Source organism: Simochromis diagramma, unplaced genomic scaffold (assembly GCF_900408965.1).
Source record: "Simochromis diagramma unplaced genomic scaffold, fSimDia1.1 OVJJ01000416.1, whole genome shotgun sequence".
Taxonomy (NCBI): Eukaryota; Metazoa; Chordata; class Actinopteri; order Cichliformes; family Cichlidae; genus Simochromis; species Simochromis diagramma.
The window spans coordinates 41967-63303 of NW_024387080.1; the positions used below are offsets into that span (position 1 = coordinate 41967).

At 39.5% G+C, this 21337-nt stretch overlaps 3 protein-coding genes across 4 annotated transcripts in view; 1 reads left to right on the forward strand and 2 right to left on the reverse strand.

The window, feature by feature from the left end:
• Positions 1–18837, forward strand: part of LOC120742413 (interferon a3-like) — a 31020-nt gene extending 12183 nt beyond the window's left edge. Inside the window, exons 2-4 of the mRNA XM_040045708.1 lie at positions 18187–18336; positions 18478–18567; positions 18673–18837. Coding sequence (XP_039901642.1) covers positions 18187–18336; positions 18478–18567; positions 18673–18771 — 339 coding nt within the window. The 3' untranslated portion in view covers positions 18772–18837. The remainder of the gene's footprint in view (positions 1–18186; positions 18337–18477; positions 18568–18672) is intronic.
• Positions 7873–11622, reverse strand: LOC120742412 (serine/threonine-protein kinase pim-2-like). 2 transcript variants are annotated; one of them, XM_040045707.1, is made up of 9 exons: positions 10434–11620; positions 10160–10330; positions 9900–10058; positions 9617–9711; positions 9473–9520; positions 9155–9376; positions 8882–9068; positions 8634–8783; positions 7873–8487 (listed from the first exon to the last, which is right to left on the reverse strand). In XM_040045707.1, the coding sequence occupies exons 1-9, from the start codon at positions 10495–10497 to the stop codon at positions 8396–8398; spliced, it is 1188 nt and encodes a 395-aa protein (XP_039901641.1). In that variant the 5' UTR covers positions 10498–11620; the 3' UTR covers positions 7873–8395. The 2 variants fall into 2 exon arrangements, with proteins under 2 accessions (XP_039901641.1, XP_039901640.1); XM_040045706.1 differs by having other exon boundaries at positions 9473–9711; positions 10434–11622.
• Positions 18838–20277: 1440 nt separating the features above from the next.
• LOC120742404 (interferon a3-like) lies at positions 20278–21279 on the reverse strand. The gene is made up of 5 exons (XM_040045699.1): positions 21148–21279; positions 20962–21045; positions 20669–20818; positions 20487–20570; positions 20278–20376 (listed from the first exon to the last, which is right to left on the reverse strand). Exons 1-5 carry the CDS (start codon positions 21277–21279, stop codon positions 20278–20280), a joined length of 549 nt encoding a protein of 182 aa, XP_039901633.1.
• Positions 21280–21337: the final 58 nt, after the last annotated feature.

Consider the following 21337-nt stretch of genomic DNA (forward strand, 5'->3'; position numbering starts at 1 on the left):
CGCCTTTCTGTTGTTACATTGATCCCAGTTTGGGCCAAACTGTTTAAACTGTGGCCTCACATTTGGAATATTTTATAGAGGAGGAGTTCTATGTGTCTCCTCAGGTGACACAGTTGTTCCACGTCTTAATGGCTGCAAAACAAGTCCTCTTGTTGATCTGTGCTAAAAATACTTTTTCAGATGTGGTGCTTGTGAAGTATTACTTTTTGTTATTTTACAAAACTGGAAAATGACCAAATTTATTTATTTACTCTTTTATTTATTTTAATGCTCGAACTATGGAAAAACTTTAGAATTGAAGAAGTATTGTACCCTTTTCACGTTCTTTTATGCATGATATAGGTATATTTGTATAGGCATTGTGCTCCTGTACTGCATCAGTCTACTTTTACTTTGTGTGGGGTGGCTGGGCTCATGGTGGTAAGCAGCGATCAGCTACTGATCGGAAGGTTGGTTGTTCGATCCTTGTGCTTTCCCAGTCTGCATGCCTTGGGCAAGATACTAACCCTGAGTTGCATTCATCGGAGTATGAATGTGTGTGAATGTAGTTTAGGTTGCACTTGAAAGTGCTTGTATGTAGTGGGTTGAATGGGTGAATGAGGCATGTTGTATTCGAAGGCTTTGAGTACTCGGTCCAGAGTAGAAAAGTGCTATATAAGAATCAGTCCATTTACCAGATCAGGGGTGGTACTCTCTGAGGTGGCAGTTAGTCGACCTTGGGACAATGCAGTTTACATCCTGATCGTGGACACAAACTGGACCAGCTCTTATCTCTCTTTGAGGACTTGAGGGTGCGCTGGGAGTTTGTTCCAACCAGTCTACCTGGGCTTTGTGGCCCCGGAGAAGGCACTCGACCATGTCCCTCAGAGTGTCTTGTGGAAGGGTACTTCAGAGTATGGGCTGTTTGGCCCATTGCTATGACCACTCAATTCTCTATACACCATTCAGGGCTTGGTCCGCATAGCCAGCAATAAGCAAAGTCAGACTGGTTTCCGGTTGGGTGATGGATTCCACCAGGGCCGCCCTTTGTCACCGGGTTCTGTTTCATAATTTTGTATTTAGAGAATTTTCTAGTGTAGCCAAGTGGCAGATAGGCTCAGATGTTCTTCTGAATCTTCAGCTCTGCATTCGTATATGATGTTGTTCTCTTGCCTTCATCGGCTGTGACCTCCGGCTCGCACTGGAATGGCTGCACCAGCCAAATGTACTGAAGTGAATAATGAGAATAGCACCTCCAAATCTAAGGCCATGGTGCCTCAGCCAGAAAAGGGTGGACTGTCCACTCGTGATCAGGGGATGAGTTCTCTCGCCCGAGTGGAGGAGTTTTAAGTATCTTGGCGGTCCTGTTCATGCGAGTGATGGCGAGACGGGGGAAGGACATTGACAGACAGACTAATAATAAATAATAATTGGATTGCGATTTATTATTAGCCTGCTTTTAAGGAAAACCCAAAGCGCTTTCACTACCATAATTCATTTCACTCTCAATTCATACAACTGTGTGGAGGCAAGCTTACAGTTGTAGCCACAGCTGCCCTGGGGCCAGGCTGACAGGAAAAGCGAGGTGTGCCATTATTTGGCCACTCGGCCCTCTCTGGCCAACATCCAGTAGGCAAGTAGTGGGTTAAAGTGTCTTGCCCAGGGACACAACGACCCAGACAGAGAGCCCAGGGATGAACCGGCGACCTTTCCGCGTTTACAGATTCGCGATTCCACCCCCTGAAGCCACGGTCGGCAGTGCTTGCGGCGCTGTACTCGTCCAATCAGCGGTGCAAAGAGCGAGCTGAGTTGTAAAGGCAACAGGCTCTTTCAATTTACTCGGTCTACTTTTATCAAACCAACAAAAGAAATCAAACCAAAGAAAGTTCTTCTTAAATGGTCTGTGTGCTCATACTCACTCCACATGAGGATCAGTACTTCTACTTCTCTTGTTATAATAAGAGCTTCTTTGAAGACTCCAAAACACCACTCTTTCTATATAAATCTGGACAATGTTTGTCCTAATGTTTGATTGCACTCTTTTTAAAAATAGTTGCCATACACCCTTATTCTTCGAGTTTTCAGGAAACATAAGAAAACATCATACATATTTCCAATTTGTTTGTGATAAGAAAATATTTATTGACTTTAACATATCAAATACTATGTCTAGGTTACTTACTGGAAAATGTTCAGAAAACTAATAAAATAAATGACAATAAATCATAATACAAAAATAAATATTAGTTTTCAATATTCTGAATACAATTAAATTAAAATTAAACCAAGTTAAGAAATACAAATACATTTTAAAAATTTATCCGAAAGACGAGTTTCTTATGGGCTTTCCAGAGACTTAAACCAGGGATGCCGCATCGACTCAGATGCATCTTCTGTTATGTTCCTGCTTCGTCTCCCAGGTCTTCAGCACTGTAACCTACAGACCAAACACAATATTATCATATATTAAAAATACCAGCGGTTTGTAAAATCTGCTTCCATATTGAATTTACAGGTTAGTTAACTTAAAATAATGTCAGACTTACAATCTGGCCTTTCGGGTTTCATTTGACGAGAACTCGGTGAAATGCTTGTCCGCTGTGTCGTGTTTGCTTGGGCTTCCATACCTAAATAAACCCACAAGGAAGAACAAAATATTTTAGATACATCTTCACCACTTTCAAACTTATTCAATTTTTGTTTCAGAGATCCTGAAAGATGATATATATAAATAGACTGAATTATTGTAAAATTTAAAAAAAATAAAATTGCCAATCTTCATTGTCATTGAAATAAAAAGTGGCTTACACAGAGTTAAGCTCTTCAGCCCTTTTGTCGACAATAGTGAGAAATTCTCCACTGTGTTCGCCTCCCATGGTGCAGAGCTGCGATGCTCCTCAAACAGGGCAAACCGCTCCTTCAGAATCTGAACTATGAAAGCCAGTTTTATCCTCATCCTAGAAGAAAGAGAAGCTGAAGATGAGAAGAAGAGATCCACTATAGGAAATACTCTTCTTAAAACTTCAAGATGAATATCAAAGTAACAAGAATCCACACAGCTATGAGAAATTTCCCAGGGACCGAAAATCTTTGTTTGCACAGGAACAAATGTTTGAAAATAACATTGTTGTGTTTTGTCTTTGAATTATACATTTTTATGCACAGGAGTTATGACAGGTCGTGAGTAAGAGACAACTCCCTTGGCTCTGTGGGAAGGGAGAAATTCCCCCTTTATCGGAAACTGGTTCAAAATTGTTCTCCCTGGACTAAACTCACTTTTAACTATTTGATTTTGTATGTAGTTGGAACTTTGAAAGGTCCCTTTTTACAACTGTTTTGATGACATCCGGAACTTACATTTCTAATATATGCAAAACTGTCTCTGCGGGCTACACAACATCAAATTAAATCACAACAAAGGAGAAACAAGCAGGAGCAGTCTTACAGTATAGGTCACATGTTTGTCAGCATACAGAAGTGAAGTGAGATGTTCTGTTCATTTAGAAAAATTAACGCCTGCTTTATTAAAAGGAAAACCAATAAATATAAAAATAAAAAGAATGCAGGAATAGAGACAAAGCCCAGATGTCCAAGTTTTGCAATGGGACATGAAAGCAGCTCAGGGAAGTTGACAGTGAGAAATTTGTCTCAAAGCCCACCATGCTATCTGTGTGTATGAGGTGAAGCACATACATGTAAGGTTCTGTAACCAGCAAGAGAGATTGTTACGTGAAGTTTTAGACATTTCTACGCACAGAAAGGTTTTTGAACGAGAAGATAATCCAATTCTTGGGGAAAAGCTTTTTGAGCTTAATAAATAGTGATTATTTATGCACAATTTGTTTAGGTTTGGATATCCGCATTTGTAAACTTGTTATACATGTGGGTTAAATTGCTTCGTATTTGTGTGTGGACTGAAGCACGTGTTTTTTGAGTCCTCAAAGATTACACACAATCACTGCATACATTTTTAAATTTGGTCATTCAATGTCCCACTTGTCATTCTGGATAGCCCTGACCAACACCCAACGCACAATAATGTCCTGAAAGCATATTTTTGGTGATTAGTATCCCATAGCTACTAACTGTTATCCTTAAGCTAGTAATTAGCATTAACTAACATCCCAATGCTAGTAACAATCATCCTTTTTGTGCCAATCACCAATAATTAGCATTTCTAGGGTAAACCTTTTCCCAAACTATTAAAACTACCCATATGGCAAAGAAATAGAAAAAACTTATAAAAGACTTGCATCAGCTTTAGCTTGCTAGTGAATCATATGAGGCTTAATATGATTTACTCATGAAAGTGGCCACTTTCTCATTACTTTCATATATTGTTTTAGTAAGTATCCAAAACATACAAGTTTCATTTATATAAATGTTCAAGGGATCTTACATCTGTTTTCACTCTTGTATGCTTTTCATACAAGTTTCACACAAGACAGATACAAACCTTAGAAGATTTATATATATATAAATATAGAAAGTTCCTTGTCTCTCCTGGACTGTGGTGCTGACACTCACCAGTCCCCGGCCCCCTTCCTTCCCTTAGCGTACAGCCTCAGGGTGCTGACTTGGGGGTGAAACCCTCCATGCATGGTAAGGAGCTTTCTTGTCTTTATGTCAGTGGCTTCTATCTCCTCCTTTGGCCAGCCTATTACCCCAGCAGGGTACATCTGATCACGGGCAGGGCGTATGTGTTGATGGCCCGGATCTTGTTCTTACCATTCAGCTTGACTCTCAGGACTTGCCTGACCCTCTGCAGGTACTTGGTGGTTTGCAGCCTTTCTAGCGGCCTCTTCATGGTTCCCATTTGCCTGCGGATCCCAGGTACTTGTAACTGTCCTCTATGTCTGCAATGTTGCCTTCTGGTAGTTCAATCCCCTCAGTTCTGACTACCTTCCCTCTCTTTGTTAACCATCCGACTACACTTCTCCAGTCCGAACGACATTCCAATGTCATTGCTGTATAGCCTGGTAGTGTGGATCAGTGAATCGATGTCTCGTTCACTCTTGGCATACAGCTTGATGTCATCCATGTACAGGAGGTGGCTGACAACTGCTCCGTTCCGTAGTCGGTATCCGTAGCCAGTCTTGTTAATGATCTCACTGAGGGGGTTCAGGCCTATGCAGAACAGCAGTGGGGACAGAGCATCTCTTGGTAGATCCCGCACTTGATGGTGACTTGTGCTATGGGCTTGGAGTTGGCCTCTAGTTTTGTACGCCACATCCCCATGAGTTCCTGATGAAGGCTCTTAGGGTCCCATTGATCTTGTACAATTTCTAGGCATTCCAGTATCCAGCTGTGGGGCATTGATTCATAGGCCTTCTTGTAATCAATCCAGGCAGTGCACAGGTTGGTCAGTCTGGTCTTGCAGTCTCGGCTGACTGTTCTGTCCCTACCAGTAGCTGGTGTTTTGCGCCTCTGGTATTCCTTGCCAATTCCTTTCTGTGTCCCGCTCCTGTATTGACCCATGGGCCTGTTTATCTAGCCTATATGATGCCTGACAGGAGCTTCCCTGTAGTACTGAGGCAGGTATGGTTGGTAGTTGGAGGGGACGGTCCCTTCCTTGGAGTCCTTGGGATCAGGACCGTCACGGACCTTCGGGTTAGCCATTCCGGGTTGTCTCTCCGTAATCTAGCAGCTGGTTATTTGTGCTGCCAGACGCTCGTGGAGTGCAGTCAGACTTCGTTAGGCCATTAGGCGTGAACCCTGTCGGGCCCTGGGTGCTATCCAACGTCGTTCATACTGGACGACCCTTTCCTTGGAATATCTGCTATAATATATATATATATAGTATATTATATACTGTATACACCACACACATATATATTAGTATATATATATATATTATATTATATATATATATATATATATATAATATTGTATATATCACACACACACACACACACACACACACACACATACATATATATATATATATATATATATATATATATATATATATATAGCTAAGATACTGCGCAGGACCCTCAAGGTCCCAGGCCTCTGGTAGAGGACCCGAGCTTGAAGGATAAACCGCCCGCAGGGGCGTGCTGGGTGTTTATATATATATACATATATATATATATAGACTCCCTATGCTAAGCAAGCCTACCGCAGACATGAGCGAGACAGATAAATATGAAGGCATGCCGGCTCGGACGTCGCCCGGATCAACAAGGTAGGGGTTACATGAATAGGATGAGAGACCTATGGATTCTTCGATATCCAACATCCACAATGACGGCGAAACAACTAGTATCTCAGTGTTCCAACATTTTTCGTCTGCAGTCTGGAGGTATTATAAAGTTGATGATAACAACATTGCCATAGCAAACTGTGAGATATGTAAACTTGGAAAAGCGACCCACTTCAGTACTAGAAAGAACATGCTAACCAGTTTCCCTCTATGGCTGCAACCCAATATCTCAGTGCCCCCTGTAGCTCTGTGGACAGTGAGAGACTTTAGTGCCGTTGCAAACGTCACTGATGAGAACAGAAACAGGCTCAAACCTGACAAGGTAGAGATGTTAGTTTTCATTAAGAGAAAACACACATTTCCTTCTGTGAAACTTACTGCTATGATGACAGTAAGAGTTAGGAGTGCAGTTTCTAAAACCACATTACTAGCTTTGCAAACACTGTGGCACTTTTATTTTTTTATTTGTTTACATGCCTGCCGGATATTTAAGTTGAGGTGCTATTTGTTGTTATATTAGTCTTTTTTTATATTTACTGTTGCACTAAAGTCCATAAGTGAAGAATTTATGTTATTTATTACTTGATTGTTCAAGCTACCTCACAAAAGTGCTTTGTTTGTTAACAGAGTTGTTGAACGTTAAAATAAAGTGAATTAAATAAAAAAAATGAGGAACATCCAGGATCTGTTTCTTCGTTCTGCTTTATTCTTTTTTTATGTATTATTGAAGTATCGGATCGGGACTCGGTATCGGTAGGTACTCAAAATCAAATGACTCAGACTCGAGGGCAAAAAAACATGATCAGCACATCCCTAATTGACACCTTGCTCGGACACTGAGTGGCAAATAGCAAAGATTGCAGATGAGTGCATTTAATGTTTTTGTCTTGTGTAGCCATTCTAAAGCTAAACAAAGGACAGGCTTTGTGTATAACCTGTGGTATGTAGCATACACATGTAATATAATAGAATTTTACACATCAGCTGAAACAAAACCTTCTTGGATGGTCTCGTCGATTAAGCATAAATCCATTTCATTTGTTAGATAATTGCACTAAAATGCTGTAAAGAGCAAAAAACGCACAAACATTGTCAAGTGAACCAGTTCGCAGACTTCAGAAGGCACTCACAGCAGTTGTTGCTGTCACGATTGAACTTGAGCTAATGCAGTAAAATGAGACACTCCAAGACCTGATGGTAGAGAGATGAACCAGAGCATGACCTTCAATGCAGACTGCAGAGTTCACAAGTTGCTTAGCGGTCACATTAGGGTCAACTTTTGAGATAAGGGCGGTGAGGTACGTTGTCCTCCCATCATGGTGAATTGTATGTGTGGATTACATAGATTTATGTTTTATAAGACATTAAACCTGCAGTGTTCTGGTCAGAAACAGCACTGGACCATTTTTGTGTTTGGGCGTTTCGTCCAAGTGAAGCAATGAAAACTCACAACTGCATTTCTTAGCATGACAGGACAGGATGATCACACTGACGTGTTTAAGACGGGAAATTCACACACTTTAACTTTAAAAGAAATTGTGATGCATTAGTACAAACAAATAAGTATTATAATTATAACAAATTAAATCAATTTCAGTGAAAGGTTTATGTGATATAAGCAGACAGGCGATGCAAGATGAATTATTCAGATTTATTTATTAATTAACTGATAAATTTAGATTGTCCAATTACTGTTGCTGCTAATTCCCTGATTAATACATTTCTTTAGATTTGTCCAATTTTTTGGTTAAATTGATTCATGAATAATTAATTGATCACTGATCAATTAATTATTGATCAGTGTAGCAATACAGGTTGCTACTATGCACCTGTATTTATAACTCGGGTTCATAGTAGCAACTCTTTTTAACCCAGCACAAGCTCTCTAAGAAGACGAGGAAAAACTCCTCAAAAACTTGAGAAGAAACCTCGGGAAAGGCAATTCAAAGAGAGATCCCCTTTCCACGGATTGCTGGGGGTGGGTGGGGTATTTTCCATTTATGGACAGAAACCATGTATGGAAAAGACAATACATGGAAGTTCCACTTCGATCTCGTGGTTTTTGTGGGGTGCCTCTACAGGGGCAGGACTGTAAAAATGACATAATTGTTAAAAACATACACAGATATGTGACATGGCTTCAGAATTTGACCAAATACTTCTCTGTTAGAGCTTATGCTCTGTAACCCTGTTGTGCTTGGAGTCGATAAGTCATTTGAACCAGGGATGATTTCGAAGTTCCTCTAGGGTGAGGCGGTCTTCATTATTGGCTGCCAGGCAACCTAACAGAAAACTCTCGCAGTCTGTTTGGAAATATAATAGAGGGTGGGGTTCACGTTTGTCATACAAAAATCGATATGTGCATTACCGATACAGATAACACATTAAACAGAATTTTCTGTTTTGTAACGCAAATCATGACAGGTTAAAGAATTAACATCTGGCTTACTTTCTGAAATATCAGTACGCTTCGAATACATGTTCTTGGAAGAGGTGATGTTGTGTAACAGCCTATCCATCACTCTGCCCAGCTGCAAAACTGTGATGCAATCAGCTTTGGTGGCGTTAAACAGCAAGTTTAGAGCCGGTGATTTTCTCCCTAAAATCCAAAGAGAAATTATTAATGGTAAGAAATGAATGTGGACACAAGGCGTGTGGGCAGGCAAGAACATGTAAACAATGAGGCTGATGACCTACCATTTCTTCGAGTGACTGCTTCTGGTGTAAAAAAGACTCCACAGCCAAAATCAATGTATTTGACACGCCGATGTGCTAAACGTTCAGCTGAGTTTTCAATTATAATATTGTCTGTCTTAATGTCTTGATGGAAAACACCCTTGGAGTGCATTTCAGTGGCTGCATCTACCAACTGTCTCATTATGGCCTGACAGACAAACGAAAGATACGTTAAAACCATAAGATCTAAATTATTCATAAAAGACAAATATTTTATTCTTGCTACTCACTGACCTTAATGTCGCTCTCACAAATCCTTTCTCTTCTGTTTGACAGGTAAACGTCCAAGTCTATGTTGTTTTTGCCCCCTTCAAAGACCATAATAAGTTCTTTTTCTAAGTCATACCAGTCGAGTAAAACTGGGGTCACATTGCTGCTTGTAGCCTCTGGTCCTGCCCCCACTTTTATCAGCAATGCCACCTCCAGAGGAATCTTGGTCATTCTACCATTAAGAAGCTTTAGAAACAGAACATCAGGGTCAGTTGTCAAACATTAGGCTGTTTGAGGTACATGCTGCCCGAAAAACAACCGAAAAAGACAAACATCTCATACCATTGGCTGGCGGTAGAGCAACTTCTGAGGAACATGTTTTATTACCACCTGCATTAAAGAGAAAATGTGTTTGAGAAAAAGCACGTAGAGAACAGGATGAACTACAAGAAAACATGCGTAAAGTGCACACATAAGAAGCCATACTGGGAAGTTGTCTTCTCTACGTTTTCCAAAGAACACTTCCCCATACTGTCCTTCACCCAGCATATCCTGCTCGTCATATTTTTCTTCAAAGTCCTCTACAGAGAGACAAAACAAACACGGGGTTGGGATTAGTTGCATGTAGGAAAGCTGACATCGTCTCATTTTACACATTCGTACAGGCTCTGTTGGAAACTTTCTAGTGATTACCAGATGGATGCCAGCTAAATTCTGAGAGCTTGGGAAAGAGGCTCTCGTTTAAGGTGTGATTTGAACTTTTTCTTACCTGTAGTGTGACCGTTGTATGTGCTAGGTAAAGGATCATCTGTCTCATAGATGGAGTTGTTAGACTCCTCCTGTGAGCTTGATGTCCTCCTCTTTTTACTGCGTGGTTCCTTTGTTCCATCGCTGTTCTTTTGTTTGCTGCTCTTCTTTCTGGAAGCAGCTGCATAAACAAAAATCAATTAGACCTCTGAACTCCACACAGGCCTACAGATGATCAGAAACTATAAAACAAAAAATAATCTCTGTGAATGTCTCACTTACACTTCTCAAAGAAAACATGGCTGGGGCCTGGGGTTGGACTTTCGCTGTCCTTTCGTGTTTTGGAAGCTTTTTCCAATCTCTCTGTGGAACCATCTTTTCTTTTGGAGCTCTTGATTCGCCCATCTGACGTCCTGTCCTCTATCCTGAAGGACCAGGGCTCAGTGTGGCGTTCTGCAGTTTGTAAAAAAATCTGTTTGTTACTGCTGAATCAAAGCACCTGAAGTAAAAGCCTGTAATTTAAGATGAATTGACAGGTAAAGGAGACTTCACTCACCTAGATATTTACTTACACCCACAGCACGTGGCGTAGCAAAGGTCGGCCAAGATTTTGACGACATATCGGAAACTGGTTCAAAATTGTTCTCCCTGGACTAAACTCACTTTTAACTATTTGATTTTGTATGTAGTTGGAACTTTGAAAGGTCCCTTTTTAAAACTGTTTTGATGACATCACGGAACTTAACATTCTAATATATGCAAACTGTCTCTGCGTGGCTACACAACATCAAATTAAATCACAACAAAGGAGAAACAAGCAGGAGCAGTCTTACAGTATAGGTCACATGTTTGTCAGCATACAGAAGTGAAGTGAGCTGTTCTGTTCATTTAGAAAAATTAACGCCTGCTTTATTAAAAGAAAACCAATAAATATAAAAATAAAAGAATGCAGGAATAGAGACAAAGCCCAGATGTCCAAGTTTTGCAATGGGACATGAAAGCAGCTCAGGGAAGTTGACAGTGAGAAATTTGTCTCAAAAGCCCACCATGCTATCTGTGTGTATGAGGTGAAGCACATACATGTAAGGTTCTGTAAACCAGCAAGAGAGATGTTACGTGAAGTTTTAGACATTTCTACGCACAGAAAGGTTTTTGAACGAGAAGATTATCCAATTCGTGGAGCTGAGCTTAATAAATAGTGATTATTTATGCACAATTTGTTTAGGTTTGGATATACGCATTTGTAAAATTGTTATACATGTGGTTAAATTGCTTCGTATTTGTGTGTGGACTGAAGCACGTGTTTTTGAGTCCTCAAAGATTACACACAAATCACTGCATACATTTTTAAATTTGGTCATTCAATGTCCCACTTGTCATTCTGGATAGCCCTGACCAACACCCAACGCACAATAATGTCCTGAAAGCATATTTTTGGTGATTAGTATCCCATAGCTACTAACTGTTATCCTTAAGCTAGTAATTAGCATTAACTAACATCCCAATGCTAGTAACAATCATCCTTTTTGTGCCAATCACCAATAATTAGCATTTCTAGGGTAAACCTTTTCCCAAACTATTAAAACTACCCATATGGCAAAGAAATAGAAAAAACTTATAAAAGACTTGCATCAGCTTTAGCTTGCTAGTGAATCATATGAGGCTTAATATGATTTACTCATGAAAGTGGCCACTTTCTCATTACTTTCATATATTGTTTTAGTAAGTATCCAAAACATACAAGTTTCATTTATATAAATGTTCAAGGGATCTTACATCTGTTTTCACTCTTGTATGCTTTTCATACAAGTTTCACACAAGACAGATACAAACCTTAGAAGATTTATATATATATAAATATAGAAAGTTCCTTGTCTCATCCTGGACTGTGGTGCTGACACTCACCAGTCCCCGGCCCCCTTCCTTCCGCTTAGCGTACAGCCTCAGGGTGCTGGACTTGGGGTGAAACCCTCCATGCATGGTAAGGAGCTTTCTTGTCTTTATGTCAGTGGCTTCTATCTCCTCCTTTGGCCAGCCTATTACCCCAGCAGGGTACCTGATCACGGGCAGGGCGTACGTGTTGATGGCCCGGATCTTGTTCTTACCATTCAGCTGACTCCTCAGGACTTGCCTGACCCTCTGCAGGTACTTGGTGGTTGCAGCCTTTCTAGCGGCCTCTTCATGGTTCCCATTTGCCTGCGGGATCCCCAGGTACTTGTAACTGTCCTCTATGTCTGCAATGTTGCCTTCTGGTAGTTCAATCCCCTCAGTTCTGACTACCTTCCCTCTCTTTGTTACCATCCGACTACACTTCTCCAGTCCGAACGACATTCCAATGTCATTGCTGTATAGCCTGGTAGTGTGGATCAGTGAATCGATGTCTCGTTCACTCTTGGCATACAGCTTGATGTCATCCATGTACAGGAGGTGGCTGACAACTGCTCCGTTCCGTAGTCGATATCCGTAGCCAGTCTTGTTAATGATCTCACTGAGGGGGTTCAGGCCTATGCAGAACAGCAGTGGGGACAGAGCATCTCCTTGGTAGATCCCGCACTTGATGGTGACTTGTGCTATGGGCTTGGAGTTGGCCTCTAGTGTTGTACGCCACATCTCCATTGAGTTCCTGATGAAGGCTCTTAGGGTCCCATTGATCTTGTACAATTCTAGGCATTCCAGTATCCAGCTGTGGGGCATTGAGTCATGGGCCTTCTTGTAATCAATCCAGGCAGTGCACAGGTTGGTCAGTCTGGTCTTGCAGTCTCGGCTGACTGTTCTGTCTACCAGTAGCTGGTGTTTTGCGCCTCTGGTATTCTTGCCAATTCCTTTCTGTGTCCCACTCATGTATTGACCCATGTGCCTGTTCATCTTAGCCGATATGATGCCTGACAGGAGCTTCCATGTAGTACTGAGGCAGGTTATTGGTCGGTAGTTGGAGGGGACTGGTCCCTTCTTGGGGTCCTTGGGGATCAGGACCGTCCGACCTTCGGTTAGTAAGTAAGTAAGTAAGTAAAATTTATTTATATAGCACATTTCACAGATAAAAATCACAAAGTGCTTTACAGTAAGATCAGACATACAAGTTAAAATTAATTAAATTAGTTAAAAGCCCGTTTGTATAAAAATGTCTTCAGCTGCTTTTTAAAGGAGTCAGTAGAGTCTAGACAGCGTAAAGACAATGGCAGAGAGTTCCACAGCCTAGGTGCCAGTGCCATTCCGGGTGTCTCTCGTTAACTAGCAGCTGGTTCATTTGTGCTGCCAGACGCTCGTGGAGTGCAGTCAGCTTCTTTAGCCAGTAGGCGTGAACCATGTCGGGCCCTGGTGCTGTCCAACTCTTCATACTGGAGACCCATATATATATATATATATATATATATATATATATATATATTAGGGGTGCAACGATACACAAAATTCACGGTTCGGTTCGGTTCGATACTTTGGTGTCACGGTTCGATATTTTTTCGATACAAAAAAAATGTTCATGCCTTTTTAATTTGTCATTTATTAAAATTATAAATATATATTTTAACTCAAAAGTACAGTTTTTAAATTTAACCCTAACCCTTGTGCGTGTTTTTATTTTGACAGCGAATGCGCACCTGCGGACCACTTATGTGCAGCCCTGGTTATTTAGCTCGTCATATTGCAGCCACAGAAATTCTTTTGTCCATGAAACCATAAAGCTGCACTTTCTTTTTGCCTTATAGTCTGATTTGTCATAACTTCTCCGTTTTGTGGTAAGCTTTTCTTTGGCTGTCACTTCTTCACCCTGACCTGTCTTATTTGGCTCAGCAGAACTAAAATATATATCTGTCTGTGAAGGTTCTCAGTCATCCAGGTCATCGTAGTCAAATATATATCCTGCTGCTTTTACACACGCACTCACATAAGCTCAGCGATTCTCTGCGCGATCAACCTCTCACATGTTTAAGCTTGCTGCGGGAGATTTCACTTGTCATGTTTGCATAGTAAGCTAACAATTAATAAGATGATGTCAGAGGAATTGGTGCACAAATTATCATCACTCACAGATCAGTGCTGTCGCTCTCTATACACAGTTCGCGCGATTGCAAAGTGAAAGCAAAAAAACAAGCGCAAATTCAAACGCGATTGCAATATGTCACATATTGACAGTGGCTCACCGATGCCAATGACATAATTACCCAGCTACATTTCTGAAAGAATGCAAAAGCATTGACATATATTTTTCCTTCCTACAATAGCCCGACGGGCAGGGCAGAGATAGATTTTGGTAAACCGACTGAAAAAAATTGCTAGCTCCGGGACGTCGGGCTAGCGATATTGCGAGCCCTGTATCTGATTGAGGAATCACTCATCTTTGGAAAAGAGAGTTTATTACAGAGAAATGTCTCTTTCCAAAATAAAAGCTATACTATCCGCTTCTTCTGGGCTATATTCTCAGCAGCATATTAAACATATAAGGAGAATCCTGTGCTAACAGCTGTCTAAATGACTCGGCTAAAGTTAGTAGCATGCTTGCTTGTTTTTTTTCTGCTTCCACTTGTCTTTGCACTAGGATGATGTCGGCGTAAATGTGCAGTCATATCCGTTGTGTTCCCACTAGTGCTTTCAGGTTAATCTCGTTGAAATGACCTTAACGCCACAACACGGCAAATCTCCGTTAACGAGCTACCGCCGATCGCCCCGTGCATGGGGCTAGACGGCCAACACGTTAACGAGCTAACTGCGCTAACACACTAGTTCCCACCCATGTAATTGAGCATTGCATGGCACATCCAACATACTGTTTTACTTTAGTCCATGACTCGCTTACCTTCAGGGTCATACGTCACATGAAAACCAAAATAATTCCAAACGCCAGATCTGAATGAGGGTGGGGGAGGTCCATGTTACAAGGAGAGCTTAACTTCTATCTCGCTAGCTTGCCCTGCGCTATTCCTTCTGACTATGCTGTCTGTGTTGAGTGCTCAGTGAATCTGCGTTCGACTACTCCGCCTCGGCTGCACTGTCGAGCCTAGGCGGAGTAGTCGAACGCAGATTCACTGAGCGCTCAACACAGAAAGCATCGTCAGAAGGAAAGTTGATAAAATAAATTACAAATTTTGTATTGTTTGATACATATGCGTACTGAACCGAAAGCACTGTATCGAACGGTTCAATATCGATACGAATATCGTTGCACCCCTAATATATATATATATATATATATATATATATATATATATATATAATTATGTGTGTGTGCGTGTGTGTGTGTGTGTGTCTTTTGATTTCTGGGTTATTTCTTTTATTTAAGAGTACACATTAAAATGAGCAAAATCAACATGCAAACAGTATCTATACCTTAACTAACACTAAACAGAAGAGGTAGAGAAACAAAACAAAAAAAAAAACAAGGTGGAAGCTGTAGTGTACGAGTATCACCTATAGGCGGCGTAGAGTTTCTATTTGGAACAAGTGTCACCTGGCAGTTTGCTGCTTTCTGCTGTGTGATTGGCAGAGGAACTTTGAAAAGGTAGTAGGTGTGTGAGGTGAGGTCAGCGCTCCTCGGTGAGGAAGTTCCAGAGACAATTAACTCACTCTGGTGCGAGTGGGTATGTTGTTCGTGTGACGACAAGTTTTAATGGTGTTTAAGCTGTAGATCGACAGCGCACGGGGAAATCGATCAATATTCTGTTGTTGTGATTCCTCTGCAGTTAATTGTTAGTTGTTCTTTTGGTTGATTTGTAATTTCCTTTGGTTAGTCCGTCCAGCCGTAAAGACTGTTATGAATGAAGAGCGGACTAACCTCTCTCGTTTTTATCTTTTCGTTTATTAATTTGTGCCACTTCCCTTTTATAAATCCAGACTGCAGGTTACGCATACCGCTGATTCCCAGCTGTGCTGAGACCAGAATTGTTTGCAGTGCGTGCCCAGTGGTAAATTGATTGCAGTGTCTCTAAACTGGGTGTGACGGTAGTGTTATTTGCTCGCACCTTTGGTTTGATAGGTCTCATGTGCAGCTGGAATATTAGTAAAATATGTTTTGAGTCCTGTTTGGGAATGAATGGGAAATGTATGTTTAATTGATGGGATAAATAAATTATACATTTATCTCTTTGACATTTTATTTGACACCTTAGTGCTCTGTTACATATTGTTGTAGACGCCACAGACTTTCTGTTCTCCGTTCACAGCTCCTGCCCTGCTAAAGACTTTTCATAACACACTCTGCAACTTATACGACCAGTATATTTGGCTTTTTATATATTTCACAACCTGAAAAAACATAAACTTAAATCACTCTATACTCTTTTCTTCTCTCCTGTAATCAACCCTACTTGAAAATGAAAGCAAACGTGCGTAAGGAGCGTCACTGACGTTTGGCGCACATCCGCTTTCATTTTATTTCATCATAAGTAACGAAATGTGTTCGACGTTGACTGTTTTCATTTTTTAACATTTTTTTTTAAAACTGCCATTAATGTCTTGCAACCAGTGGCGGTCCTAGCCTGTTTGGTGCCCCGGGCGAACACTCCCTCTGGAGTCCCCCCCCCCCCACACACACACACACACAAAAAATATTAAGAATTGTACATTAACATAAAACTGTTGGACGGAACCATACTGAATTTCACCAGAGAAACACACACACACACACATATGAAGAGAGAGAGAGTATGCATTGTATGCAAACGGCTACCAAACAGCCATCATAATTCGTCATACAATGAGAACAGGACGAATCAACAATTGACAATGACTAATTAACATTAAAATCTGTAACATAATGTATTGTTTGGAGTTTAGTCTGTTACTGTTACTATTTTTACCATTTCTCTTTGGAGCAACTGTAACCCACATTATTTCCTTAGGGATTAATGAAGTATTCTGATTCTGATTGTTTCAGGATGACCTGCCATTATCCAATGACACACTGTAAATCTCCTAGCTTCAATTTTCCAAGATTAAAATCAAGAAGTAAAAACAGATTTTGGATAAATAAACTTTTACTTGACAGTAATTAAATTACATTTAAACTAATTGAACTAATTAAACTAATTAAATGACTATTGTTCTACGTTTACTTTAAAATCGCCTAAAGGTTTCATGTTAATCGCAAGTATTAAGAGATTGACATAGAGGTGGAGATTTGTGTTTTTATGCTTTTATGTGGTAACTTGACGTCATCTCATGTTGCTGCTGCCTCAGTTTTTGTTATATCATAGCCAATTTTTGTACAACACTGTCTTCATATGACACAATTATCATAAACAACAACAACAACAACAAAACCACAAACACAAACTAAAAAAAATAATGACATAAATCTTTTTTCTGGTTCACGTTTTTCTAGTTTCTACTTGATAGAGTTAGAAAACGAAATCTTGCACTCTCTATCAATGAAAGAACAGATATTAAATCTTAAAAAGATGACATAAATCTGCTATGTTTTTACTTTTGAGACGATTATCCAGCTGATTAGAAAATGAAATAGGTGTGTACTTGGGCTTTGCTATAAATGAAGCGCCTGAGGTTTGCTCCATCAGAACACCAGGAGACCTAAAAATTTGCTTCACACTAAGGAAATTTCTACATTTTTCAAAAATGATCAGCAGGATTTTCATCGCTTGCCTGTTTCTCGGGATGTACAGTACGGGCTCTTTGCTAGGTTGCAAATGGATTGTAAAAGATCGAGACGACATAAACCATCAATTCCATGTGTACAACAACAGAGCTTTGGATTTCCTTGATATGATGGTGAGTGCACTTCTTTGCATAATGTTTAACATGGTATTGATTTAAATAGTTTGATTAGTTCCATGGATATGATGTGTGTGCGTGTTTTGTGTGTGATGCAGATTACTAACACCACTAAGGATGCTGAAATTAAGCACACAGTGGCTTTCCCTAATCAACTGTATCACCAGAAGTCCAAAGCAACAGTAAGTCATCCCCAGCTTTTTACATAAAGTTGTTTCTTTTTTAATGAAAGAATGGAAAGTGTCGTGATTGCAAATCCACAAAAGTTTGTCTTTACCTATATATAGACTGTTCAGCTATGAAAGGGTCGAAGGGATTCTCTCCCACAGAGCCAAGGGAGTTGTCTCTTATCACGACTCTGTCATAACTCCTGTGCATAAAAATGTATAATTCAAAGACAAAACACAACAATGTTATTTTCAAACATTTGTTCCTGTGCAAACAAAGATTTTCGGTCCCTGGGAAATTTCTCATAGTTGTGTGAATTCTTGTTCTTTGACTATTCAGCTATCCATCTTGAAGTTTTAAAGAAGTATTCCTATAGTGATCTCTTCTTCTTCATCTTCGTCTTCTTCTTCTTCTAGGATGAGGATAAACTGGCTTTCATAGTTCAGATTCTGGAGGAGGTGGCTGCCCTGTTTGAGGAGCATCGCAGCTCTGCACCATGGGAGGAGAACACAGTGGAGAACTTTCTCAATATTGTGAACAAACAGGCTGAAGAGCTTCGCTCCTGTGTAAGTTCACTTTCATTTGTTTTTGTAATTTTACAATGAATTCAGTCTCTCTTGTGTAAAAGACCTGACAACTGTGAATAAGTTAAAGTGGTGAATGATTTATTTAAATATATTTTGTTTTATTTCTCTTGATTTATTTAGATTGGAAGCCACAGTTACACGACACAGAAGGTGCAACGGCGGACAGAAATGTATTTCAAGAGACTCTCAAATGAAATCCTAAAGAAAAATGTAAGCCTGCATTATTGTTTTTTACTGAGCCTGTATTTAGTATTTAGCTATGACAGATTTTACACCGCTGGTATTTTAATAATGATAATATTGTTTTGTCTGTAGGGTTACAGTGCTGAAGCCTGGGAGACGATCAGGAACATAACAAAAGATCATCTGAGTCAATGCGGATTCCTGGTTAACTCTCTGGGAAATGCCCACTAAAACTTATCTCTTGGATAAATTTTTTAAAAATATGTTAGTTAATTTATTTTTAAAATTATATCTTAGTTGGTTTCATTTATTTATTGTATTTATGATATTTGCACTATTTTTAATATTTGTATATTATTTATTTATTTATTTATTTATTTTGTAATTTTTTATTAAAATAAACTATTTCATATTATTCTACATGTTAAAGTCAATAAATATTTTCTTATCACACAAATTGAAATATGTTGACTTTTCTGTTCCTGAAATATCAAGAATAAGGGTTTTGCACTTATTTTTAATGAGTGCAATCAAACATTAGACACATTGTCCAGATTTATATAGAAAGATTGTTTTGATTCTTCAAAAAGCTCTTATAACATAGAAAGTAGAAGTACTGATACCTCATGTGGAGTGAGTATGAGCACCAAGACCACTTTAGAGACTTTCTTTGGTTTGGTTTCTTTCGATTTATAAAGTATGACGAGTAAACTGAGAGCTTTGCCTTTACACTCAGCTCTCTCTTCACCCTGATGGACCAGTACAGCAGCCACAGCACTGATCTGTCTGTCAATGTCCTTCCCCCTTCTCCCATCACTCGTGACCAGGACCCCAAGATACTTAAACTCCTCCACTCGGGGCAGGAACTCATCCCTGATCCCGAGTGGACAGTCCATCCTTTTCTGGCTGAGCACCATGGCCTTAGATTTGGAGGTGCTATTCTCATTCACTTCATTACATTTGGCTGTGCAGCATTCCAGTGCGAGCTGGAGGTCATCATCCGATGAAGGTAATAGAACAACATCATATACGAAATGCAGAGCTGAGATTCAGAGAACACCTAAGTAAAAGCTTTCTGCCACAGATACAAGAGGACTTGTTTTGCAGCCATAAGACATGAACAACTTGTAGTCCCTGAGGAGACCATGAACTCCTCTCTATGTCAAAATATTCCAAATGTGAGGCCATCAGTTAAAATTTGGCCCAAACTGGATCAATGTACAACAGAAAGGCTGGAAAAACATTATCCACGTTTTTGTTTATTTCATCATGAAATAACAGTCTTAATCGTATCAATTTATTGATTAAGTGACAGAAGAGTTACATCTTATATTATGGGCTTTCCTTTTAACCCATTAAAGAACACTTTCATTCCACTTTCGTGAACTTCCAAGCACTGTGGAGTTTTGTTTTTCATTTTTTAGTTTAATTGCAATCGAAATCTGGTTAAAGGAACTTACAAGTTCACCATTTTGATATTAAAAAGTAATATAAACAATAAATTCACTTTGTAAAAAGATAGATTCTTTTATTTAGTAAAATATATTTTACAAAATGTTCATTTTGCTCATTATAAAGATAAAAAATATTCCTAAATCTTCATCAGCATAGAAAAACAATCAAAACAAAACAAAAATAAATATGCAAACAACCAAGTGAATAAATAAATAAATTAAATAAATAGACAAGCAATTAAATTAACACAGTCGTCATCACAGACATGACAACAGACAGGTTTTAGTGGGCAGTGTGCAGAGATGAAGCCAGCTGTTCTGCTCTCATTAGATGGGCTTTGGTTTCTTTCCTGATCACCTCCCAGGCTTCAGCACTGTGATCCTACAGAAATACCAATATTAGTATTCTTATTGTTATTGAAACAAGTTATTATATCTATTTATCTTAAGGATGATCTAAACCCCAAATTAATGAGAATGATGTGATCTTACCATTTCCTTTAGGATATGATGTGAGAGTCTCTTAAAGTACATGTGCAGCTTTGTGGTTTTCTTCTTGTGACTGTGGCTCCCAATCTAATTTAATTACAAGCAAAATGACAATTAAGAATATGTCATGTCATGTAAAGTATCATATTCGAATGTAATAAAAACCTAACTGAAAGTGAACTTACACAGGAGTGAATCTCTTCAGCCTGTTTGTTGACAATATTGAGAAAGTTCCTCACTGTGCTGTCCTCCCATGATGCAGAGCTGTGATCCTCCTCAAACAGGGCAGCCACCTCCTCCAGAATCTGAACAGTGAAAGCCAGTTTATCGTCAGCCTGGAAGAAGAAGAAGATCAAATACAGACCACTTTAGAAATGCTTCAATAATAATAAGAGTGGATTTAAAAGACCAAATTAATCTGTCCTAAGGGAAAATTATGTTTTTTTCTATAAATAGGCAAAAGCTGAGGTTGACTTACTGATGATTTGGACACCTGGTGGTACAGATGATTAGGGAAGGCCACAGTGACCTCCACTTCAGTGGTGTTAGTGGCGTTTTTAGCCTGAAAAACATTGAATGTTTTAGTCATCAGATGCTCAAGTGAAATAATTCTAAAACTATTTAAATAACGAATAAACTAATATTAAAACATTAAAACACTCACCATGGTATCAAGCAGATTCAGAGTTTCTTCGTTGTGCTGTCTGAATTTATGATCCATCCATCTGCAGCTTAGCGAGGAGCTTTCAGTGGACAGAGCGAGAAACAGGCAAGCAAAAAGAATCCTGTTCATCATTTTTTTAAAGGTATAAACTTCCTTTGTATGAAGCAAACTCGGATGTCTCCCGGTGTTC